This window comes from Arvicola amphibius, chromosome 10, assembly GCF_903992535.2.
Source record: "Arvicola amphibius chromosome 10, mArvAmp1.2, whole genome shotgun sequence".
NCBI lineage: Eukaryota > Metazoa > Chordata > Mammalia > Rodentia > Cricetidae > Arvicola > Arvicola amphibius.
The window spans coordinates 81,353,743-81,380,912 of record NC_052056.1 but is presented as its reverse complement, the minus strand read 5'-3'; the positions used below and the strand labels follow the sequence as shown (position 1 = coordinate 81,380,912).

Sequence of the window (27,170 nt, the reverse complement as noted above, 5' to 3'; positions counted from 1 at the left end):
GCTCCACTCAAGAGTGGCCAGTGAGGTTTCTTTTCCTGTCACCCCACTTTATAGCTGATGGAGGACTCTCATTGGTTAATAAAGAAACTGCCTTGGCTTTTTGATAGGGCAGGATTTAGATAGGTGGAATAGACAGAACAGAATGCTGGGAAGTTAGTCAGATGCCATGGCTCTCCTCAGTGGATCAGATGACATGGAGCCAACCACCAGGTCAGACATGCTGAATCTTTCCTGGTAAGACACCACTTCGTGGTGCTACACAGACTATTAGAAATGGGTTAATCAAGATGTGAGAATTAGACAATAAGAGACTGGAACTAATGGGCCAGGCAGTTTCCGTGTAATTATTTCGGGGCATAAGCCAGCCAGGCGGCCGGGAGCTGGGCGGCAGGAACACAGCCCGCTGTTCCCATCACTACATATAGCTACATCTCCAAGGCTAAAGAGAAGACACCTGCTCAAAGCCTAGGGTTGCCAGACACAGTGGATACCCTGCACAGCAGGTTCCATTAATCTGAATCTTGAATAAACGCCCATAGTCCCAAATGTTGTCTATGAATGGTTGTTTACATTTAAAGGGGATATGCTATAGAGATTTGCATTGGTATGGATCTTGCTTTATGGATACAAATTTAAGGTCAATTTTGTTATACTGTGTATATATATTTCTGCTCTTGATTAAGGAATTGTGTTTGTGCAGCTCATTTAAAAATGTAATGTAGTGCTGTGGGTCAATGGTCTGTACCCTGTCACTTGTATTTTAAATAAACGCTGATTGGCCAATAGCCAAGCAGGAAGTATAGGTGGGGCAACCAGGCAGGACGTAGAGGCAGGGCAACAAGAATGCTGGGAAGAGGGAATGCAGTCTGCAGTCATGACCCAGCCTCAGAGGAAGCAAGATGTGACTGCCTCACCAAAAAAGGTAACAAGCTACGTGGCTAACTCAGACAAGAATTATCGGCTAATGTAAGTTATAGTAGTTAGTAAATAAGAAGCCTGAGCTAATGGGCCAGTCAGTTTATAACTAATGTAGATCTCTGTGTGATTTCTTTGGGACTTAACAACTGTGGGAACCAGGCAGGACAGAAACCTCAGACAACAATGTATAATTAAGAAATATAGGTTAATAAATAATCATCTATAATAGTCAAGCTTGTAGTCATGTTAGTTAAAATTTCTAGATGTACAGAGATGTATTTCAGATAAGTATTCTTCAAACCTTTCAAAGACTACAGAATATGGCATTTAAAATGTTCTAATAACTTAGGACTTTTCATGACAATGAGACACATCTGCTCCTGGCAGCACCAATTACTTCAAGTGAAAGATGGGCACTGAATAGGCTCCTTATGGAATTTGCTGGCCATTTGGGCAAGAAACTGCTCTTGCCTAAACTGCTTGGTGATCTGGACATGCAGGACCCACAGAGAAATGACTGCTAAACTTGTCTAAAGGTGAGATGATCCTTCAGGGTGCCTTCTTCATGAAAACGTCTAAAGTTAAAATATTTCTTTTCATTTAAACAGAAAAGGGGAGGTGATGTGGATTCCCCTCTGTATGCTGTGAATATCATTGGTTAATAAAGGAACTGCTTTGGGCGTATAGCAGAGCTAGGTGGGGAAAACTAAATGGAATGCTGGAAGAAAGGAGGCAGAGTCAGAGAGAAGTCATGGAGCCTCCGCCAGAGACAGATGTGCTGAAACTTTGCTGGTAAGCCACTACCTCGTGGCCATGTGCAGATGAATGGAGATGGGTTAAATTAATATGTAAGAATTATCCAATAAGAAGCTAGAGCTAATGGTCCAAGCAGTGATTTAAATAATACAGTTTCTATGTGATTATTTCGGTTCTGGGCTGCCGGGACGAACAAGCAGCCCCCTGCAACACACTTGCACCTAGCTGGGCTCCATGGTTAGAGTACATAGGATCCCGGTGTGCCTAAAGAAAATGGCATGTCCTCTCACTCTTCTGGCTCCAAGATCAGTCCCTTACCACAGTGGAGACGGTGACTTACAGTCACTGCCAGCTGACCACAGATGACAATGGAGAACAATCACATAGCCGCCCCCCATCACACAGGCTAGACAGTGGGACACGTTAGAACCATGAAGCCGCACTCAGTCATCGCAAGCAAAGGCAGTGCAGGGTGGGGGTGGGGGGATGGCTTTTATTTCTAGTCCTCTGATCCATCCCAAGAGAGATCTTTTATTTTCTAAGACTTTTAAAAAACAATCTAATCACGGGCGGGTGGGGGGAGAGATTCTTCTCAGATGTTATGCAGAATGATTAAATGAGATTTCTGATTTATAAGCCAGGCCAGGTGGGCAGAGTAATTTGCAAGGATTGCTTCTACTGCCCTCTGCTGGGCAGAAGTGGCAAAACTCACCCAGTGTTTGTAGGACCCTTCTCCCCTTGGCTAGTGTTCCTTAATAAGGGAGAGGGGAACCCAGGCCTGGTCCTCAAAGGCTCTAACCCCAGCTTGCATTCCTCTTTGTAAAGGCTCCCCAGGATGCCAGGACTGCCCAGCGTCCTGCACTGAGTGGTGCAGATGAAGGTTAACGGGCACAGTGAAGATGGACTGTACAGTGACTCCAGCCACAGGGCAGGTTCTTGTCCTAAAGACATTTTCTCACAGTTGCAGGAACTTCTCTAACACACTAGTGATAGTTGCTTTTTACCTAGGGCTCCCGGTGTGCTAAGGAGCAGACATGCAATCCTCATGGAACGACTGGGGCTGAGCGAAGGGCCACAAGCGGGCAGACCAAGGGCAACTTCTCACCTCCCCCTCTACGGGTTCCAGGGACTGCACTCAGACCGACAGGTTGTTGGGTCCCTGGAGATGGATTTATGAGTGGTTGTAAGTCACATGTGGGTGCGGAGACCCAACCGCAGGTCTTCAGCAAGAGCAGCCAGTGCTCTTAATGGCTGAGCACCTCTCGAGCCCCTTGAGGTATTTTCTCACATTTAAAGCATGAAATTTGGGGCTCTGAAACAGGTTTCATTAGCACAGAAGAAAAGGAGTCCCTTTTCGTGTCACTAACACACAAGATTTTTAAACACAATGTGTGCCCGTGAGACTTTTTAAAAGTCTTGTTAGCGGCCGGGCATGGTAGTGCATGCCTTTAGTTCCGGCTCTTCAGGGGGAAGAGGCAAAAGAAAACAGACCTTGTGAGTTCCAGGACAGCCTGGTCTACACAGTGAATTCCAAGCTAGCCAGGGTTACTCAATGAGACCCTATAAAAAATAGTAAGAAAGGGGCTGGAGAGATGGCTCAGAGGTTAAGAGCACTGGCTGCTCTTCCAGAGGTCCTGAGTTCAATTCCCAGCAACCACATGATGGTTCACAGCCATCTGTATTGAGATCTGACGCCCTCCTCTGGCGTGCGGGCATACATGGAGGCAGAATGTTGTATACATAATAAATAAATCTTTAAAAAATAGTAAGAAAGAAAACATATTAAAATAAAATCCTGTTAATGCATGTAGCACCTGCAGATGGTGGTGGTATTTGCCTTTAATTCCAGCACTCGGGAGGCAAAGGCAGGTGGATCTCTGTGAGCTTGAGACCAGCCTCAAGCTGTGAGTCTACAGAGTGAGTTCTAGGACAGCCAGCCAGGGCTGTTACACAGAGAAACCCTGTCTCAAAAACAAAACAGAACAAAAAGGCACCCATTCCTATGCTGAACCTCAAGTGCTCATTTCTCCTGCTGAAAGACAACTGATACTCCAGGTGTCAACTCCCCCAGAAGCAGTGTGTGTCTATGGTGATGGAAACAAAAAGGGTCTAACAGAGAACTCGCTGGAAGAATAGTCTTCCCCCAGGGAAGAAGCCCTCAACTGGCTGTCTAATCCCAAGTGTTCAGCCCTGAAATCATATGCATACAAGCAACATTGTACGAACTGTGTAGGTTGCAGCTAATTATTTAGGAATATATGTGTGTGTGTGTTGTGTGTATGTGTTATATTTTATATATATAATATGTAGCAACAATTTTAGAAAACAGTTCATGAATTGGGAAAAGGGCAAGGAGGTACATAGGAGGGGTTAGTGGGAAGATGATGTAATTATATTTTAATTACAAATACATGTGAACATAAACCAGAGCTCTACAATACATGCGTGATCACACCAGGATCTCCTCCAATGGGCTCCTTACTTGTCGACTGTGGTGAGGACGGTGATGCCTTCCTTCTGTAAATGGACCAGTTTGCGAGGCTTGATGAAGGGAAAGGCCGACACGGAGGACGATGGGGGGTAGTGGATATCCCAGACAACAAGCTTCCCTTCCTTCGTGGCCGAAAGTATTTGTGCTAACTTCAAGTGAAAGACAGACTGGCTGAATTTTCCCACGAGTTTGTTGAACGTCTGTGTTTCAGAGACAGGTTGTAAGTTACAGTATGGGTTATAAATCACGGGTTAGGAGTTACATGTATCAGCGTGGCGTTTTATAACATCAGGGTGAAAATACAGTGAGACAAAAAAGAAATGGCTGAAGCCTGTGGGTAACGAGCTCCTGACCCTCTGCAGGTTCGCTGAAGGTTATGGGCTGTGCTCAGATACACGGTGAAACGTGACCCAAGAATGCCTAATTGCTGCTGATACCTGCCCAGCTTCTCTCATGGAGGCTCTTAAACACATAGTCTGTCATGCTCTGGGTGATGTCCTTTGGCTGCAAGGTATTGTCTCAGCAGAAGAAACTCTTCTGGCCCTTAGCATAAGACCACCTATTCGATGTATGCTTTGTGAGATAAACAAGACATTTAGCCCTGTCTTTCTTATACAATGTTTCAGAGAGAAAATATGGAAGGAGGGCTGGAGAGATGGCTCAGAGGGTAAGAGCACATACTGTTCTTCCAGAGGACCCAACACCCGTGAGTTCAGTTCCCAACACCCGTGCTGGACAGCTCACAGCCTCCTGTGAGTCCAGCTCTGGGGAAACTGATACCTTGGATTCCCAAGGTGCCAACACTCCCAGGCACATAACCCCCACCCCACACACATGCACATGCTTAATCTTAAAATAAAATCTATAGTGATATTTTATTTATGTTTTAATAAATAAGGCTTTCCTGAGGATCAGAGGGTAAATAAAAGTAAGCCACTAGAGGCCAGGCAGTGGTGTCTCACACCTTTAATCCCAGGATTTAAGAGACAGAGGCAGCTGGACCTCTGTGAGTTCAAGGCCACTCTGAGCCGTGCCTTTAACCCCAGCACTAGAGGGAAAGACAGAAAGAGACAAAGGCTCAGGCTGCAGTTGCCCAGCCTTGGTAGAGGTAAGGCTTCTTTAGTGGCTTGGCTGTTTTGCTTTTCTTATCTTCAGCTTGAACCCCAGTATCTGTCTCTGGGTTTCTATTACTTGTGCTATATTAGGTGCCCAATGTTTGGGGTACAGATTCACAACAAAGTCATCAGCACAGGCCGGGGCTGCATGTGGGGCTCCAACTCCACCCGGCTAGGCTTACTTTTCTTTTGTCCCCAAGCCTCTGAGTGAGTTTGGGATCCTTCTGTTCTGGCTTTCAGGCAGCCCTCCAACACATGTGCTTTTTCCAGACAAACCTCTGTGCATTTTTCTGACAGCCAGCTCTCTTTCTCCACCGTGTGTTGTGGGCTCTCCCTGAACACCCTCCCCCCCACTTCTTGGGCTGCTGCCAAACTAGGTAGCTGCCATGAAATTCGGTCAGGCTTTTACCGATCTATGCAGCAGCGATCAGCCTCACATCTTCATCAACATCGTCAGTAGATTTCATAAAACAATTGGGAATTCTTAAAGGGAGGAATTAGTTAAAAGAGAGAGTTTTTCCCACATTAAAAAATGGGAAAAACCATTACAATGGAGAGGGATAAAATGATAATATACAAGACAGTTTGAAAACAGAACAATCAAATGAGAGAATATCTAATTTAGGTGGGATTTATGTAATGTCAATTGTAAACATTATCACCTTTATCATTTTTGTCTTATCACTAAAAAATGTTGGTTAATCTGAGTTCTAAGATACAGGCCTTAGAAACACAGATCACAGATCACAGAGATATTCAAATCCAGACAGAGAAATTTAATGGAGAGCCAATTACAGCATTGTATTATAAAAATAGAGAAGAACAGCCTGAGGCTTTCAGACAACCAACTTTAATATATCTAGTAACCTTACAGGAATTGCCAAATGGCAGAGACTCTGTTACAGCTAACTGGACTCCTGTGCCAATGTTAGATTTAAGGAGATTCTAGGAAGCAAAACTCTGTATGGCATGCATTCACCTTTTGTGAAGCAAATGTTAAACTTGTGGTCAGTTTGTAATAGAATTATACCTAACAACTGGATAGAATTGGTTAAAGGTGTCTTAGAGCCTGGTCCACAGTTACAGTGGAGAACCTGGTTCAGAGAAGAGGCTAAGATTATTGAAAAATGGAGTAGAGCCAGAGGTAGGGAGATCTCCCAAGACCAACTTCTTGGAGAAGGAGATTATGCTACTATAGGAAGGCAGGCTGTGTGTGATGACCACACACTGGGTTTATGCCACACAGCAGTTTAGAATGCTTGGGACAGAACTGGAGAAATAGTAAAGAAAATTGAGTCATTTACTAAAGTTATACAGGGCCCAAAGGAAGCCTTTATATATTTCTTACAAAGATCTACTTCAGCAGTAAATAGAAGGATACCAAATACAGAAGCTAGACAAATAATAATTGAATCTCTGGCTTTTGAAAATGTCAGTTCTCTATGCAAAAGGAAAATTAGGCCATTAAAGGCATGGTCAGCACCTCTGGAGGAATTGATCCGAGATACAATTAAGATTGAATCTCGTGAACATGCTGAGGCATGGATAGGAGAGGTGATTTTATAACTGTGACATTCTAAAAGGTATTTTAGACAGGGCATTCCTAGAAACAATGTTTTTTCAAAGAATAATCCATTCAAATGCCTCTCCATTCTGGACTATGTGGAAAGTGTGACAAAGGCAGGAATTGGACTAATGAGTATAGGTCAATGAGGAATATTCATGGTAATCCTTTGCCTCAGGAAACTCCATGTGGGACCTCCTGCAAGTCCCTATACCAAATCTGGATCATTCATTTCCTGCCATCATAGAGGAAACTCCTTCCAAGAGCAATTAATGAACCTAATGCATATTATATGCAACCATACTGCTCTGGATAATAGAAGAGAGAACAAAAAAATTCAGAAGAAACCATAAAACAAGTATTTTGGCAAACTTTTATAAATGAACAAAGGCCAAAATTAAAAATACAAATAAATGACATTGTTATTGAAGTTCTGGTAGACACAGCTGTGGATGTAACAATAATTTCATCAGGATTTTGGCAAACAAATTGCCTCTTCAGGATGCAAATGTTCAGATTTTGGGGATCAGAACCTTATCTCAGGTAACACAGAGCTTGAGATAGGTTGAATGTATAGGGACAGAAGGTCAGAGAAGAATATTTAAACCATATGTAGCTAATATAGCAAAGAATTTATGGGGACATAATTTGTTACAGCAATGGAATACTCAGATTAACATTTCCCCAATCTTAGAAACAAATCATAAATTAACATACAGTTCTGGGAAAAATATTATAAGATATTATAAAGAATAGTCACCGACCATTCTGGGTTATACAAAAACAGGGCACAACAGCTTTATCTTTAAATGGTTGATAGACAAACCTGTATGAGCTAAGCAATGACCTTTAACAATAGAGAAACAGCAGGCTTCAGAACAGCTGGTACAGGGGGAACTAGATGCTTACCATATTGAAGAATCAACTAGCCCTTGGAATGCTCCTATATTTGCTGTTAAAATGAAATCTGGAAGATGGAGAATGGTGACAGATCTAAAAGCTGTTAATAAGGTGACTCAGCCAATGGGCTCTCTACAGTCTGGCATTTCTTTGCCTTCTCTATTGCCTACAGGATGGCCCTTATGGACATTGATTTAAAAGATTACTTCCTCACTGTACCTTAACAAGAAAAAGACAGAAAAATTGCCTTCACAGTGCCTACTTATAATAATTCTCAGACTGCTAAAAGATATAAATAGAAGATTCTCCCACAGGACATGATAAATAGCCTCACCCTATGCAATATTTTATAAGTCAGCCATGGAAATGATACTTAAGAAATTTCCTGAATCTGTAGTTTACTATTACATGGGCAGCAGCATTTTGCCATCTGATTCAAATGTAAATACTTTAGAAAGAATGTTTGAAGAAGTAAAGAAAATTTTGCCTTTTGGAAGGTTACAAATTGTTCCTGAAAAAGTACAAAGAGGAGATTCTATTAATTATTTATACTATAAAAGAGGTTTACAAAAAATTAGGCCCCCAAAAGTACAAATTAGAAGAAATTGATTTAAGACTCTTAATGACTTCCAAAGATTGCTAAAAGAGATTTTCAATCTACAGCCCACTATAGGGAGAGGTCCTGATGACCTGATTAATTTAAACAAAACCTTAGATGGTGACAAGGACTTAAATAGTCCCAGCAAATTATCAGCTGAAGTTCAGAGAGAATTGACTTTTAAGAGAAATTAGAGAAGGCACATGTGGATCATATGGATTTGAATCTTAACAGCATTCTGGTGATATTATCCTCCAAACATTCCCCTACAGGAATTTTAATGTAGAATGAATATATTATCTTAGGTTGGAACTTTTTACCACATAAACCAAGTAAAAAATTAAAAACATATGTGTAAAAGGTCTCTGAGTTAATTCTAAAAGGAAAATTGAGACTTTATCAATTAGCAGAAATAGACCCAACAGAAACTATACTACCTTTTAATAATGATGAAATTATGGTAAGAAAGTGAACCCTGGCAAAGAGCTTGTAGTAATTTTTTGGAAGATATTAACAACAACTATCCCAAAAGCAAAAGAGTTCAATGTATAAACAGAATTAACTTCCTCACACTGTACAGAACACACTAACAATTGGAATCCCAACATTTTATACTATTACAAATAAACCAGGAAAGGCAGGTTACAAATCAGAAAATTTAAGCAGATCAAAACCCTTATGATTCTGTCAAAAAATCAGAATTATATGCTATTCTCATAGTACTAACGTGCTGTAGGAAATCCTTCTGCCGGTAGCCTTTATGTTACCTGCCCACTTAGGCGTGGCCTCTTATACTATAAATGCCAATGTAAAGCATGTGATCCCTCTCTCTTCTGGCTGCAGGATTCAGTTTCTGTTCCCCATTTGACCAGAGGACTGTGATCTGTGAGTCCACCCCTAAACAAATAACCCTTTATTGTACTCAGTTCTGAGCTAGTGTGGGATTTCTTTTTAGAGTCCATCTTCATCTGACACCCAACATGGTGCATCCCAACTCCACAAATACCAGGTGGGCTGGTCCAAAAAGCCCAAACAGTCCACGGCCCAGAAAGTCTCCCACCCCTGCCTGCCTGGCTTGCTTTCACCTACTAAGTGTTTTTTTAATAACCCCAGCCACAGCAGAGCTAAGTGTGTAGTGACTTGGAAATTTCCCAAGCTCATGCACATTTCTCCCCAACATTGCTGCATTCCCTACCAAGCGGCAACATGTGAAGCTTCCAGGTTGTGTTCCCTATTCATGAGTTCTGGGTTCCTTACTCTGTGTATGGAGTTGATTTGATTGCTTTTGGTTTGTCAAGCAAAGCATATTTGTCAGTATTTGACCAGCACCAAGGCAGAAGACCAAAGCTGCACAGGACTATTCATGCTGCCGCGGGTTGTACCGCTGGTTCCCACTCTGCAACTGCGATGCCGGCTGGACAATAAAGATTATTACACCTAAAATACCTATTACACTGAATCTCATAACACTGGTAACTATTTGATTAATTAATAAATCAATAAACTTGAAAGTTATATAATGGCAGAAAACATTTGCCTGCAAAATTTTAATAATCTTTTTGCTAATACTGTGGATTGTACTGCAAGGCTTATATGGTTATTGTGATACATCCATTTATTGGATATTGGGACTCAGTTTATTTCTGCATATTGTGCTGTAGGACAATGGTCTTTTATCCTGTTACCTGTATTATTATTAATAAAAAGTTGATTGGCCAGTAGCCAGGCAGGAAGTATAGGCTGGATGACCAGGCAGGAAGTAGAGGGAGGGCAACAAGAACAGGAAAATTCTGGGAAGAGTAAAGACTCAGTCTGCAGTTGTGACCCAGATACAGAGAAAGCAAGATGAAACTGCCTTGCTGACAAAGGTACCAAGCTATGTGGCTAACACAGACAAGAATTATGGGTTAAGATGTAAGATATAAGAGTTAATAAGAAGCCTGAGCTAATAGGCCAACCACTTTATAATTAATGTATTTCTTTGGGATTGAACAGCTGTGGGACCAGGCAAGACAGAAACTTCTGTCAATGATATTATATCCTTAAGAAAATGGTTTGATAACAGAGCCAAGAATGAGTCACTTTTGGAAATGATACAGTCTTTACATACTAAAGATGAACAGCTAGCTGACAGGATTAATACCATAGAAAATCAAGTTACCTGAAAAATTAATGCTATGGAAAAGGATAACATTAATTTGACAGACAAAATTCAATCCATGTCAATGGGTACTGAGAAATTATCTGAAAGAATTCATACTGTTGAATATGAAAATCAAAATCTGTTTAAAAGTTATGATAGGGGGGCTGGAGAGATGGCTCAGAGGTTAAGAGCACTGGCTGCTCTTCCAGAGGTCCTGAGTTCAATTCCCAGCAATCACATGGTGGCTCACAACCGTCTGTACTGAGATCTGGTGCCCTTCTCTGGTGTGTGGGCATACACTGAGGCAGAATGTTGTATACATAGTAAATAAATAAATAAATAAATAAATAAATAAATTTTTTTAAAAAAAAAAACTTAAGATAGGTTCGCAGATAGAGTATCTATCCAGGAAGGCAATCTGCACACAATCCAAATAATGTCGAAGGATGAGGTGTTGTTTTTAAAGGAAAAACTTCAGACTTTGGAATCACATGTGTAGAATGAGGACCAGAGACTAGGTGCCTCAGTGAAATCACTAGAAATATATACAAGCCAGGAGATTCGGGCTTTACAAAAGACAGTAGTAAAAAGATTAGAAAAGATTGAGGAAATTATTGGAGTTGATGAGCAGGGAAAGAAGGTACAAGGACAAAATTTAACATCACCAGTAGCTGTCAGAGATGACTTACCCAGGGTTTTAGCTTCCTACCCTGTAATCTACTCTGACAAAGCATCAAGTTCTAAATGCCCAAAAGGATCCAAAGAAGGTTGATGGATACCTTTAGGAATGAATGGTTTAAAAGAAATTGTAACTTACAGCTTGGATTCCGCATTTGTTAGGGAGATGGTAAAGACATGGGTGTCTACCAATAAGGACACCCCACACAACTGGCTTCAGTTAGTTTCAGCAGTCCTGGAAGATGGGCCCCAACTGCTGTGGAAAGGTTATTTGTGAGAAGAGGCAAAAATTTTAGAACAACAGGGCTGGTTGATTCTTCAAGATGGTGAGCATCTAGTTGCTCCTGTACCAGCTGTTCTAAAGCCTGCAGTTTGTCTTCTGTTAAAGGCCACTGTTTAACCCATATTGGTTTCTTAGTTAACCATTTTAAAGGTAGGGCTGTTGGTATCTCTAAAAATTTGCTAGTTGCTTTGTGTTCTTGTATAGCCTGAATGGCTGGTGACCTTTGTGTATAGTATGTTATAATATCCTTCCCCAAAATATAAGTTTCTGGGACTGCAGGAATGTTAATCTGGGTATTCCATTGCTGCAACAGGTCATGACCCCATAAATTTACTGCAATATTACACACATACAGCCTCAGCCTTTCTCTCTGTCCTTTTGGCTCTATGCATTCAACCCATCTCCTGTTTTGTTTCACTTGAGATAGGGTTCTAATTCCTAGAAATTAAACATTTGCCTCTTGAAGAGGCCAATTTATATGCCAAGATTCTAGAGTAATGATACTCACATCCTAATCCATGTCTGTCAAACCAACAATTACAATGCCATTTATATGCACTCTTAGCTTTGGTCTTTGATCATTTATAGAAGTCTGCCAGAATATACATTTCCTACTTCCTATTGGAATTTTTGATTCATTCTCCATGTTTGTTCTATCATCCAGAACAGTATAGTTTTTTACAGAAGGATCTGGATTTTTAATTTTCCTGGTGAGACATGTCCTCCACAGTGACTGGAAATGACTGTACCACTTTTGACATAGGGGCCTGTGAGAGGCCCCCCAAGGAATTCCTGATGGTATTGGGTTGCCTTGTATGTCTTTTGTTGATCTGCATTCATTGGTCCAATGTTGGCCTTTGCCACACTTTCTACATAATCCAGAAGGTGGATACCTTTTATTTTTGCCATTCCCAGAGGAGACATTATTTCTAGGAATTCCTTGTCTACAATCCCCTCTCAGATGTCCTCAACTAAAATATTTGGCATTGTGATGTCTCCTCATGCCTTTGAAAATTGCTTCTCCTACCCAAGATTCAGTATTATAATCAAATATCTCAGTGTTCATTGTATGCACGATCCATTCATTCATTGGTGCTGATCTAACCTTTAAAGGCCCAAGTATCTTTTTGTATTCTAAGTTGGCATTTTCAAAATCCAGAGATTCAATAAGTACTCATCTAGCATCTGGATCTGTTACTCCTATTTGTACAGCCTTATTTAATGTTGTAAAAATCACTAAAGGGTGTTCTCTGGCCCTCTTTAACCCTGGTATATGATTCAATTCGTTTTCCTGGTCATGAATCCTGTCCCAAGCATTTAAGGCTGCTTTGTGGCATAGGGACAAGATTTGTTCATTGAAAAGAAATCTGGTAAATGGAGAATGGTGACAGATCTAAGAGCTGTCAACAAGGTAATTCAACCTATGGCCTCTTATAGTTATTGATTTAAATGATTCTTTCTTCACTATACCTTTACAAGAAAAGGACAGAGAAAAATTTGCCTTCATGGTAACTACTTACAATAATTCTCAGCCTACTAGGAGATACCACTGGACCATCCTCCCACAGGGAATGCTCAATAGCTCCACCCTATGCCAGTACTTTGTAAGTCAGCCATTGAAAATAATACGCAAAAAAATCCTAAATCTGTAATCTACCATTACATGAAAGACATTTTGCTATCTGATTCAAGCATAGATACTTTAGAAAGAATGTTTGAGAAGCAAAGAAAGTTTTGCCAAAGTGAGGATTACAAATTGCTCCTGAAAAAATACAGAGAGGGAATTCTGTCAATTACCTAGGTTATAAAATAGGTTTACAGAAAATTAGAACACAAAAGTCACAAATTAGGAGACCCCAATTATGAACTCTTAATGATTTCCAAAGATTGTTAGGAGACATTTCCAGTCTATACCCAGCTGTTGGGATAACACCTGATCTAATAGTTCATTTAAGAAAAACCTTAGATGGTGATAAAGACTTAAATAGTCCCAGGGAATTAACAGTTGAAGCAGACAGTGAATTGATTGTCACTGAAGAGAAATTACAGGAGGCTCAGGTGGATAGGGTGAATCCAAATCTTAGTTGCATTCTAGTCACATTGCCTTTCAGAATTTCCCCTACAGGAATTTTAATGCAAAGGGAAGATATTATCTTAGAGTAGATCTTTTAACCACATAAACCAAGTAAAAAATTAAAAACTTATGTGGAAAAAGTACCTGAATTAATTATAAAAGGAAAATTGAAACTTCTTCAATTAGCAGGTATAGACCCAACAAAGATTATAGTGCCTTTTACTACTAATGAAATTTAAAAATTATGGGAAGAAAATGAACCTTGGCAAAGAGCTTGTGCTAATTTTTTTAGAAGAGATTAATAGCAATTATCTCAAAAGTGATAGAATTAACCTTATAAAGAGAACTACTTGGATCCTTTCCCACATTATATGGAACACAACAATAACTGGAGTCTGCACATTCTATACTGATGCAAATAAACCAGGAAAGGCAGGTTACATATCAGAAGATTTAAGTAAGGTAGAACAAAGCCCTTATAATTTTGTCCAAAAGGCAGAGTTATATGCCATGCTCATGGTACTAAGGGATTTTAAAGAACCTTTTAATATAGTTACCAATTCACAATATGCATAAACAGTTGTCTTGCATATTGAAACTGCTGAATTTATGCCAGATGATACAGAATTGACTTCATTATTCATGCAGTTTCAAAATATAATCAGGAATAGGCTTTGTCCCATATATATAACACACATATGATCCCATAAGGGTCTGCCAGGTCCTCAAGCACAAGGTAATGCAGAAATTGAACAATTATTGATTGGAAGTGTGTTGAAGGCCTCAGAATTTCATAAGAAACATCATGTCAATAGCAAAGGTTTGAAGAAAGAATATTCTATTACATAGCAACATGCTAAAGAGATTATAAAGAGATGTCCTATTTGTTCCTTCTATAACCAAACACCATTACCTGCAGGTAGTAACCCAAAGGGAACTCAATGGAATGAAATCTGGCAGATGGATGTGTTCCACTTTACAGAATTTGGAAAATTAAAATATATACACCACACTATTGACACTTATTCAGGTTTTCAATGGGCAACTGCCTTGAGTTCAGAAAAGGCTGATTCAGTAGTCATGTATTTATTAGAAGTTATAGCCATCATGGGTATACCTTCACAAATAAAGACAGATAATGTTTCAGCATATGTCTCTAAAAAATGAAACCGTTTTTGCTTATTATAATATAAAGCATATTACAGGTATACCAAACAATCCTACAGGTCAGACAGTTATAGAAAGATCAAGTCAAACTATAAAGGATATGTTAAACAAACAGAGGTGGGTGGAAAATAACCCCAGAAATAGATTACATAATGCTTTATTAACCTTGAATTTCTTAACGCTAATGAGAAAGAAACAACAGCAGCAGAGAGACATTGGATAATAGAAAAGTCTTCTGAATTAAATCAGCCAGTGTATATCAAGGATGTGTTGACCTCACAATGGAAACCAGGAGATGTGCTATGTTGGGGAAGGGGTTTCACTCTTGTTTCCACAGGAGAAGAAAAGTTATGGATACCATCAAAATCAATAAACATTCAGTTTGAAAAAGAGAAACCTCTTGAGAATGAGAACTGATGGCTCCACACAGGTGGTGAGGAAACCACATAAGGGCTGGGCAGGGTTCTATTCTTATCTTTGCAGGAAAATTCTCACCTTCAAAAAGCCAAGAGACCCTAGACATCTAGATGCCTACAGAGAAAAAGATAATTATCTAGATAGGATCACCAAGCAAAGAGAATTATCACTTATGAGGACAGGTTATCTGAGGGCAAGAATCTCTGAACATAAACTAGAATAATGGTCATGACTCACTAAAAAAAAATCAAAGCTGGCTTTGGTGTTGGACAATGGCTCTGTCCTTCTCTAAAACCAACATGCTGTTAAAAGAAAAATTCAGAGTTTCTGTCTCATGTTAGGAGCCATCTGGTATTGGACAGAAAGAAGAAAGAATTTAGAAAAAATTTTACTTTTCTTCATACCTATTTTTGTCTCTATCATACCTTTCATTGAATATATGTCTGTATAAATAATGTTTAAGCTTTCCACAATGAACAATTAATTTTCCTGCAGTAATCTTTGAAGTTTCCAGGAAGAAGAAGGAGCCCCACAACAATGATTCCACCTGGTTGATATGACATCATGATGCTGATAGCGCTACTATAAGACCTGTTTTGGGTACCAGCTGCTCAAGATGATTCCAACTTGGTTAGCTGAAATGGTGCACCTTTTTACAACGTTCTGGCCAGAATTACAAATAGAAACCCCAGAAAAACTCTACCAAATATTCAGAGACTATTTACAATTATACCAGACAGTAATCTTGAAACTTAACCATCATTTTACTTTTATAGGATCCCATAGAAAGAACATCACCCATGACAGCTGGAAGTAATTCTAGAAGACATCCCTTCTCCCAACAAAGTTTGTCCTCAGGATTAGGTACATCAGTTAGAGGATGATAATAATTGGTATAGGGTTGAGGGTTGGGGGAAAATTATGTAGGCTCAGGAATCTCTTTGAAAAAAAGGGAAATTGGATGGGACAACAGATTAGTGTGAGTAAGCTCACACTGGTAATAACAGTGAGCAATAGAGTGGATACTTGTGAGCTATTATTTATAGACAATTTACATTAGTATAGATTCTTATATATTGATACAAACTTAAATTATATTGAAAATGTTCCTATTTTTGTCTACAATATTTGTATACCTAGGCAAAGTTATTTTGTCATATTGTATGAATGCATGCTTCTACCTCTGCTTAAGACATTTTGTATGTTGATACATTTTGAGGTCACTGTCCTCATTTGTTGCACAGTTATTTAAAGATTGTTTAATATTCTAATATGAAGTCTTAGTCTTTAAGTTATATAGGTATTCAGAATTATAGATCAATAGTCATCCATGTTTGTCATACTTATAGTTAGACTAATCAGGTTCTTTAAACACATAGAGACTGTATTCTGCATAGACAGATAATCTTCAACCACTTCAAAGAGCTGTAGTATATAGCATTCAAATAACTTAGGGTTCTGTTGATGTGAGACACAATTGCTCCTGGCAGCATTGATCTATTCCCAAGAGAATGTTGAGCACCGAAGGCATTCCACTTGGAGCTTGTTTTTTCCTTGTTAAAAATGGTCTTTGGGCAAGGAACTGCCCATGCATTGACCACTGACAAAATGTATGCTGTCCGGACAGGACAAGCAGGATACAAGAAAAAAAGACTGTCAAATCTTGCCAAGACAGGGTTAGACGGTTTTGAAAATTTTCCTGCCTCTGAAAATGGTCTGTCAGTTACTCTAGACCTTAACCAAAGTTGGTCGCTCCAATGTTGCAAATGAGACTTTGGGTGATTTCCCAGATAGCCAGTTGTCTCTGTCATTTGTTGCATATTTTTGAAGTTACTTTATTGCACTTCCTGATTACTCAAGCAATATTATTTCCCTTCTCAGATCTTCAATGGGGTTGAAGACTAGATAGTCACAGTTACTTTCCTCTGACTTGGTCAAGTTATTTATATACAACACTTAGACTTCTTAGGATAGAATAATTATTGAAACATTTATCACATGTTTCTTACTTGATATTGTTTATGCTGGTTGTAATTCTAATTTTTATACTTAATATTTGTTCTTATTGTTTATAATTTTGTGTTAGGCATAGAAATTTCGAATTGAAACAAAAGGGAGAGGTGCTGTAGAAAATACTTCAGCCAGTAGCCTTTAAGTTACCTGCCCACTTGGGCGTGGCTTCTTATACTATTTATATTGATGTAAAGCATACTCTCCCTCTCTCTTCCAGCTGCAGGATTCGGTTGCTGTTCCCCATTTGAGCAGAGGAGTGTGATCTGTGAGTCTACCCCTAAATAAATAACACTTTATTATATTTAATTCTGAGCTCTAGTGTGGGATTTCTTTTTAACGTCCATCTTCATTAAAGGATTTTATTAAAGAACCACTCAACATAGTTACCAATTCACAATATGCAGAAAGCGTTGTTCTGCATATTGAAATGACTGGATTTATACCAGATGATACAGAATTGACTTCACTATTTATTCAGTTACAAGATATAATCAGGAATATGAATCATCCCATATATATATATATATATATCACATCCTATCCCATATATGTCCTCTAGCACGAGTTAGTGCAGAAATCAATCACTTATTGATTGGAAGTGTGCTGAAGGCCTCAGAATTTCATAAGAAAACATCATATCAATAGTGAAGATTAAAAAAAAAGACTTTTCCATCAAGCAGCAATAAACCAAGGAAATTATAAGGAAATGTCCTATTTGTTCTTTATACAACCAAACAGCACCACCTGCAGGAAGTAATCCAAAGGGTACTTAAAGGGATGAAATCTGGCAGATGGATGTGTTCCATTTTGTAGAATTTAGAAAACTATTGATGTACGTCTATTGATACCTATTCAGGTTTTCAATGGACAACTGCTTTGAGTTCGAAAAAGGCTGATTTGGTAATCATATATTTGCTAGAAGTTATGGTCATCATAAGTATACCTGTACAAATAAAGACAGATAATGCTCCAGAAGCATATGTCTCTAAGAAAATAAAACAGTTTTTGCTTATTATAATATAAAGCATATTATACACAATCCTACAGGGCAGGCAGTTATAGAAAGATCAAATCAAACTCTAAAGGATATGTTAAATAAACAGAAAGGTATGATAAATAACCCCATGTTGTCTGAGGTTTCTGTCCCACCCAGTCCCACAGCCATTTAGTCCCAAAGAAACAGAGGCCTACATTAATTATAAAATGGTTGGCCTAGTAGCTCAGGCTTTCTTATTAACTAATTCTTACATCTTAAATTAGTTCATAATTCTTGTCTGTGTTAGCCACATTGCTTAATATCTTTTTATCAGTGAGGCATTCTCATCTTGCTTCCTCTGTGTCTAGGTGACGACTGCAGACTGAGTCTTTCCTCTTCCCAGAATTCCCCTGTTCTCATCACCCCACCTCTACTTCCTGCCTGGCTACAGGTCAATCAGTGTTTTAAAATAATACAAGTGACAGGGTACAAGACCATTGTCCCACAGCACCCCCAGAAATAGATCGCATAATGCTTTATTAACTTTGAATTTTCTAAATGAGAAAGGAACAACAGCTGGGAAGAGACATTGGATAATAAAAAAAACTACAGAATTAAATCAGCCGATATACTTTAAAGATGTACTGACCTCAGAATGGAAACCACGGCATGTGTTATGTTGAGAAAGGTGTTTTGCTTTTGTTTTCATAGGAGAAGAAAAGCTATGGTTATCATCAAAATTGATAAAGATCAAATTTGAACAAGAGACTTCTTTTAATTAGAAAAGATGACAGTTCATTAAGAACTATGGCCATTTAATCTGAACTAACCTATAAAACTAACAATGTTTTTCATTTGATCAGATTTAACTTGCCAAAAGAAAATCTCCCCAAAATTAGGGCTGGGGAAGGGTTTTGTTTCTGTCTTTATAGGAGAATAAAGGTATCCAGCTAAGAAATCTGAAGATCGCTGGACAAAATGAGACCTCTGAAGAAAAAGGACAAATCATCCAGAAGTTCCCCAAGAAAAGGAGTAATTGATCTATTGGTATATCACATTTCCATCAGGATAAAATTTCATAAATCTCCCCAAATGTTTGTTTCTGTTGTTTTCTACAGACATGTAATGCAAATAATCCTTTTTGTGGTCCCATTCTCATTAAAAATTAAAGCTGGCTTTAGAGTTGGAGTGTGGCTCTCTCCTTCTCTAATCCCAAACATGTTCATTAAAGTGAAATCCAGAATCTCTGCCTCAGTCAGAAGAGCCACTTGATATGGGACAGAAGAAAAACAAATATTTATGGACTCCTTTATTGCCACTAATCTCATAAATCTTTGGTTTTATATTGACTCTTTAACAGCTTTTCTTAAGGTATAAGATTTATCAGATAAATATAAAAACACTTTTTGTCATGATATTAGTGATCATATAGAGTACTAACTAATTCTAGATAAAGGTTTCATCTACCTTCATGTACATGATTTCAAGCTTGAGTCTCTATCAGTTTTCTGTAGTGAACCATGAGCATGCCTAATGGTGATCTTTGAGTTCTCCATAAGGAGGATGGGGCCCTACAACAATAATTTCTCCAGGACTAAGATAACATCGCTAAACAGCAAAACACCACCTAAAGATTCACTTTTGGACTATAAACTTCTCAGAACAATTTTGAGGTGGCTAGCTGAGATGATTTAGTCTAACAGACTACTCTAGCCAGGACTTGAGAATAGCCCTGTACTTTCTCATTACGCAGATACTGGACAACAAATGATACAGCTACCTCTCCCAGGACTTGACAATTAACCCCAAATTTTCTTTTCAGGATCCCTAAAGACACTGTCACCTCCAGACAGCAGGAAGTAAATTTAAGAATATGATGCCCACATTCCCAAGAGGTGGGGTGTGTGGTTTTTGGTTGTTCAATGGGTTATGGATTTGTCATTGTTTAAGGGGATTGGTTACAAGTTGTTATTGGTAATGGTCAGGAAAAAAGCTAAACAAAGAAAATTAGAGTCAAGGTTCTTGAAAAGAGAAAAGGGGGATATAGATATGATAAGATAAAAAGGTAGATTATTGAATGTACTTTTAAAAAGGCAACTACTAGCTTTAAATATGTTACACTAGATTGGACTTTTGTATGTTATATACAAATTTTGTATATTGATACAAATTTGAGACTAATTTTGTTAAAAGAGACTGTACATACATTTCTAATCTTGTTCAAGGCATCATACCTATACAACTCATTTAACAGTATAATGTAAATTTCTAGTCCTTGAAAGTTATTATTACCAACTGTTTAGGATAATAAGGAAATGCAGGTTAGTAATTAGTCACCTATTACAATTGAACTTTTAGTCACATTAGGTATATTTTCAAGGTCAAACAGAGATATGTTTTAAATAGACAGGTCATCATCAAACACTTCAGAGATCTACAGAATATGGCATTTAAAATGTTTTAATAACATAGGTTCTTTTTTCTTTATGACAATACAACATGTCTGCTCCTGGCAGCACCAATCTACTTCAGAGAAGATGATGAGCACCAAAGAAATTTCATATGGAGTTTGCTTTCTTCGTGGCAAAAGTAAGCCATGGGGCAATAAAATGCCCTTGTCTCAACTTCTGACAGTGTGCTGTCCTAATGGACAAGTAGGACACAGAAGAGAGTGACTGCCAAACCTTTCCCAGACAAGGCAGGACAATCCTTCAAAAACCCTGCTTCATAGAAAAGTCTGTCAGATATTCTAGGCCTGTAGGCTGAAGATGGATGCCTCAGCATTGCAGAGGAACTCTGAGTGGCTGTCCAGGTAGCCTGCTATTTCTGTCATTTCTCACAGTTTTTGGAAGTCACTTGCTGGCACTTCCTGTTTACTCAGTTAATATTATTTCCTTCGTGGGTCTCTGAATGAGTTGAAGACTAGATAGTTACAGTTTTCCTTGTTTACCAGATGCAGAAATCAAGTTAAGATAGAAAGTAAATTAGGTACAAGACTTTGGAGTCACCAAGACAGAATAGAAATGGGGTATTTTCTCTGAATTTGCCAAATGCAAATGAACTAGAGATTGTTGATATATTTATTGCCTGTGTATAATGTATATAGTTATTTTACTTATTGTATATAGTTTTTCTTATATTAGTTACTCTTTTTAAGTTTTAGACACAAAGGGGAAATATGGTGATATTTTATTCATGTTTTAATAAGTAAAGTTTGCCTGAAGATCAGAAGGTAAAACTAAGCCACTGGAGGCCAAGCAGTGGTGTCACACACCTTCAATCCCAGGATTTGGGAGATAGAGGCAGCTGGACCTCTGTGAGTTCAAGGCCACCCTGAGCTACACAAGATCAATGCAGAAACAGATCCAGGTGGTGGCGGCTCACATCTTTAACCCCAGCACTAGAGGGGAATATAAAACAGGAGGAGACAGAGGCTCAGGCTGCAGTCGCCCAGCCTGGTAGAGGTGAGGCTTCTCTAGCAGCTTGGCTGTTTTGCTTTTCTGATCTTCAGCTTGAACCCCAATGCCAGTCTCTGAGTTTTTATTATTCATGCTACAGAAGTCTTTAAAGATACATGGAGAAAAAGAAATGGGCTGTGATGAAGCCTGCAGTGGATTTATGGAGGGAAGAAGAAAGGAAGGAAACTCAGAAATCTATCATATACCACAGCAAATCTGCTGCCCATTGCCCTCTGCAAGAAGATTATAGATTTGTGTCTTAGTTAGGGCTTCTATTGCTGTCATGGAACACTTTGACCAGAGCAACTTGGGGAGGGAGGGTTTATTTGGCTTACACTTCCATACTGTAGTACATCCTTGAAGGAGGTCAGGACAGGAACTCAAGCAGGGCAGGAACCTGGAGGCAGGAGCTGAAGCAGAGGCCATGGAGGGTGCTGCTCACTGGCTTGCTTCTCATGGCTTGCTCAATCTTCTTTCTTATAAAACCCAGGACCAGCAGCCCATGAATGGCTCCGCTCACAATGGACTGGCCCTTCCCCCATCAATTACTAATTAAGAAAATGCCTCATAGCTAGATTTTATAGGAGCATTTTTCTCAATTGAGGCTCCCTCCTTCTAGACCATGATGGACAGGCACTCTATCAACTGAGCAACGTCCTCAGCCCTCAGGGATTTGTTTGTTTGTTTAGTTTTGTCTGTGACAACTGTGCAGTCCTGGACGTCTTGAAACTCACTCTGTATAATCGGGCTATTCTTGAACACAAAGATCTGCCTGCCTCTGTCTCCCAAGTGTAAGCATGAGCCATCACACCCTCCATGTTACATCTAAAAAGTATCTTTAAAGCAGAAGCCTACACGGAACATGGTTCTGCCCTCATCAACTGGAGACATGGCACCAGCTTACAGAAACCAACTTCTCTATTCCCTCAGCAGCAATGGTCCACTACTTTCTAGTTCATTATTCACAGGGACTTTATGAGACATGGCCGCCAGGAGTCATGAGCACAAGAACAAAGTCTGCAGACAGACACAGAGTAACCTTCCCGAGGAGATCGCATTTGTTTCCCCCAGTTCACTCGTCTCATTTCTCCCTTTGGCCGGCTCTCTGTTGTCCTTAGCGCTCATTCTTTGTCAACAGACACATGCACGTTATGAAATCTATCCATCTCTCGGTATTTCCATCTTTTTCCATCTTTTGTTTTATTTTTACAAGACTTCTATTATTTTTAACAAGACGACTCATTACGGACAAAGGATCCAGGCAAGCCCACACCCACCAAGTCAGCACACCCGCATTCCCCCTTCACGGTGTCTGACATGAGAATACAACAGGAATACTCACTTTCTCTGTTAAAATTGGGGCACTGTGAGCAAGTATACCCCTCTCTTCATGCTGAAAAGCACAGAAAAAGACATTACTATTTAAAGACTAAGCTGCCAAGACAGGCACTACATGCTAACTAACCCAGAGCGAATGCACCCAAATGGGATCAGAGGGCCGCAGCTCCTATGGGAAGAAAACCTGTCACCTGGGGAAGAGCTAAAAACATTTGAAAAGAAACACAAATCTATTTAAAAGCCAGCATGATTGTGCCTCTGTGTAGTGGTTAATGCGAATCTGAGCTCTACATTAATGAGGCTTTAAAGTGAAAATAAACACCCAAAGCAGTAAATATCAACGACATGCAGCCTTTCAACAAGTCTTTGGTTTTGCTTTGTTTACTTTCTTTTTCTTTTTTTAAGGCAAGTGCATTTCCTTGGGTGTCCACGTCAGTGGCAGGGATGATATTCATAATGCTGCTTAACAACCATTCCTGTCAGCCCAGGGAGACCTGCAACCACTTCCTGCCTGCTCTGCTCCACCTTTGACAGCCATAAACCTACTCCCTGTCTCTGTGGACTTACCTGGTCCAGTGTTCCATATAAATGGAATCATACACTTGGTAACCAAACTGTGTTGCTTCTTTTTCGTTTGATTGTTTGTTTTTTGAGACAGGGTTTCTCTATGTAGCCTTAGCTGTCCTGTAACTCACTCTGTAGACCATGTAGGCCTTGAACTCATAGAGAACCTGTCTCCCGAGTGCTGTGATTAGAGGCATGCAGGGCCACAGGTGAGTGAGTGTGCGGAGCACTTTGGTCACTGGTAAGAGCGCAGCTGCCATGACTACTTAGGTAGACTGTTTGTCTGAGCGCCTGTTTGCAGGTCTGTAAGGTGACCACCTAGGAGCTGAGTCAAAGTCCATCTGTATTCTGCTGCGGCTGTTTGCGTGTTTCTTTAATCTCATTAAATAAATAAACAAATGACATGAAATGGGCAGTGGGGAACATGTTGTGGTACTTAGGGGGAGTGGATGGAGAAGCTGAGGGTTCCTGAAGGGAAGGGGAGGGAAGAGTTGGGGATTCCCGAGGGCAGGTGGAGAGGGAGTTGGGATGAAATTGTCAAATAATAAATAAACTATTTCTTACTTTAAAAAAATTACTTTATGAGCTAGGCGGTAGTGGCCCATGCCTTTAATTCTGGCAGTTGGGAGACAGAGGAAGGTATATCTCTGAGTCTGAGGACAGCCTGGTCTACAGAGAGAGTTCCAGGACAGCCAGGGCTACACAGGAAACCCTATCTCAAAAACAAAAACAAAACAAAACAAAAAAAAAACCTTTCCGAAATTTGGAATAGAGTTCAAGGTGTCAAACAAACAAATGAAACCAAACCCATCTTTCGGACCTATTAGATATATAGTCAAATAAATATTTGCCTCATTACCTTAAAAAAATTAAATGAAGTTTAATTATCTGCTTCTAATTTAATATGCTAATTTCCAATGAGACTAAGATAAATACCATAATTAAATAAAAACATTTAAATACATGTTCATTGCTTCCTACAGAGATGCACTATTATTATACTATGGGACATCCATATTCAGGAACTAAACGTATGTTTCCATCCACGGTTGGAACGGCCTGCTCGACTCACCCAGGAGTAGTAGACAGCCTGTGTCTTGCTGTTGCTCACCAGCTCCTTGTTGCTCGCGGGGTTGAAGGTGAGGTAGTTCTGAAGCATAGGGCATAAGATGGGTTACATGAAGACAAACCTGTTTCTTGCCGCTTCAACTGTTACAATTAAAACAAGTAACTGAGTAGGGATAGACATAAAAATGCAAAAGACTTGGAACCTGGGAAACAAGAGGAAGAGCATTTAAGTACTGGCTTTAAGGATGGAGTGTAAGGTGCGCTCCCTTTACAAGGTTCATTTATTACAAGGCATCATCCGTAGCAAGCACAGAATAAGCTGTCTCCACCATTGAGCTATTCATCTATTCTTTCCTCCCCCACAGCCCCTGGGTGATGAACCCGGGGTGCTACAGCTACTGCACTCCACCCTTGAACAACAGCCTCTGCGCCGTCTCCAATCATCTTTATTCTGTGCTTTCTCAGACAAAGGCTGATGAGCGCACACTTCAGAGACTGACAGGGCCACAAGAGATCTTGGAATGAATATGAGGCTTTGGGAGTGAGTTCTGATTGCTGCCAAGACAGTATGGCGTGAGTTGTTGGCACCCTTCCCAAAAATCGACGCCAAAGAAACTGTAGTGAGGGAAATGCTAAATGCAGAAACCAAACAATGGCCACAGTTATGGGACAGAAACCCCTGGCTGGAAGATTTGAGCCTGTGCAGGGAGCAGGAGCTGCCAGCTGGGACGCTGGAGGCCGAGAGCAAGCTGCTTCTGCCCCACCCCCTCCACTCCCCCTACCTTCAGGCCTATTCCTTGCCAATCGTTTGCCCTATTGATGGAGAGGCTAAAACTAATGAGCCAGGCAGTGTTTAAAAGAATACAGTTTTCCATATAATTATTTTGGGTAAAGCTAGTCGGGTGGCGGGACACAGCCCTGCAGCTCCATCAACACCCTATCTACAGTGTAAATGTGAACCGCCAATGCCTGTGTTGGACTCACAGGGCAGCACACAGGCCTGGGGTGATGCAGACTGATGGAAAGCTTGGACCAGACCTCCCCATGGCTGAAAACCAGTCTTCAGCCAGGGAACTTTCTATTTCAAGTGTCTTTTCTGCCAAGGAAGTTATCTCCTGAACTGTAAATAATTGCTATGCTTCTTTTAGTTTCTTTTTTCTTTTTCTTTTCCCCTGAGACAGGGGCTCACTATGTAGACTAGGCTGGCCTGGAACTAACTCTGTAGACCAGGCTGGCCTGGAACTCACAGAGATCCACCTGCCTCTGCCTCCCATGTGCCAGGATTAAAGGTTACAAGACTGGTCATCATTTAGGGGAAATAGCCTTCAAAAATAAATAATAAAATAAAGAACGAGAAGGGGGGGCTTTGTTTCACAGAGGCATCTGCTCTTACTGGTCACGAGGAGGAAAAGCCCTAAATGCCCACTAACAGGATAAACAAGCAGTTGACACACCCAAGGCATACCAGTCAAAAATGAGAAAGAAAAAAGAAAAAGAGCTGTGACCAGTGTCACAAAGTGAGCTGAGTGAAAGAAACAGGAATGGCGAGATGGCTCAGCAGGTAAAATGCCTGTGCTTGATGCGCAAGCCTGACAGCCCAAGTTCAATCCCTGAAGCCTACGTAGAGGTGGACTGAGTGTATTGAATCCAGAGTTGCCTTCTGATTTCTACATGTGTACACAGTAATAAATATTATGAAACTAAACATTAAGAAGCCAAAACTTTCTAGGTGGAAGGAAGTCTGGAAGAAAGAAAGAGAGAGAGAGAGAGAGAGAGAGAGAGAGAGAGAGAGAGAGAGAGAGAGAGAGAGAGAGAGAGAAAGGCAGAGAGAGAGAGAACGGCAGAGAGAGAGGGAGGGAGGAAGGAAGGAAAGAAAAAGAGGGGGAGGGCGGGGGGAAGGAAGGAAGGAAGGAAGGAAGGAAGGAAGGAAGGAAGGAAGGAAGGAAGGAAAGAGAAAGAAGAGTGTGTAAAGGTGAGGTTCAAAATAGAGGAAAGAAGTAGAAAGATCTCTTCTAGAAGGTTTTTTAAAAATGTATATTATGCATTATGTGTGTGACTGCAGGCCCTTACAATGAGGTCCGAAGACCACGTTCAGGAGTTGGATCGATCCCTCTGCTGTAAGTTCCAGGGAGGGGTTCAGTTCAGGCCCTGGAGTTTGCTTTTATCTACCCAGCCATTTTCCTAGCTCCCTTCTAGATATTTTATGTGAGAAAGAGCGTGGTGGTTTGAAATAAAAGGACCCCTAAAGGGTGTGGCACAATTAGGAGGTGTGGCCTTGTTGGAGGAAGTGTGTCACCGTGAGGGCAGGCTTTGAGATCTCTTTTGCTCAAGTTTCCCTCAGCATGACTGACAGTCAACTTCCTGTTGTCTTCTGGTTAAGATGTAGCCAGCACCATGTGTGTCTGCACACCACCATTCTCCCTGTCATGATGATAATGGACTGAACCTCTGAAACTGTAAGCCACAATCTCAATTAAATGTTTTCTTTGCGAGAGTTTCTGTGGTCATGGTGTCTCTTCACAGCAATAAAACAAACAAACACAAGACCCTAAGACAAGGACCAAGGGGAGATACAGGGCCCACAGGAGCTGGCTGGAGACTAGTGATGTGCTCTGTCCTGTGCTGGTTCAGGGTTAAGGAGAGGCAGAG

The 27,170-nt window shown here is 40.2% G+C and overlaps 1 protein-coding gene across 1 annotated transcript in view; it reads right to left on the bottom strand.

Annotated features, from left to right (window-relative positions):
* Window positions 1-27,170, bottom strand: part of Cfap251 (cilia and flagella associated protein 251) — a 90,437-nt gene that overhangs the window by 42,294 nt on the left and 20,973 nt on the right. Inside the window, exons 7-9 of the mRNA XM_038344451.1 lie at window positions 24,526-24,603; window positions 22,894-22,944; window positions 4,157-4,365 (exon numbers count right to left, since the gene is read on the bottom strand). Coding sequence (XP_038200379.1) covers window positions 4,157-4,365; window positions 22,894-22,944; window positions 24,526-24,603 — 338 coding nt within the window. The remainder of the gene's footprint in view (window positions 1-4,156; window positions 4,366-22,893; window positions 22,945-24,525; window positions 24,604-27,170) is intronic.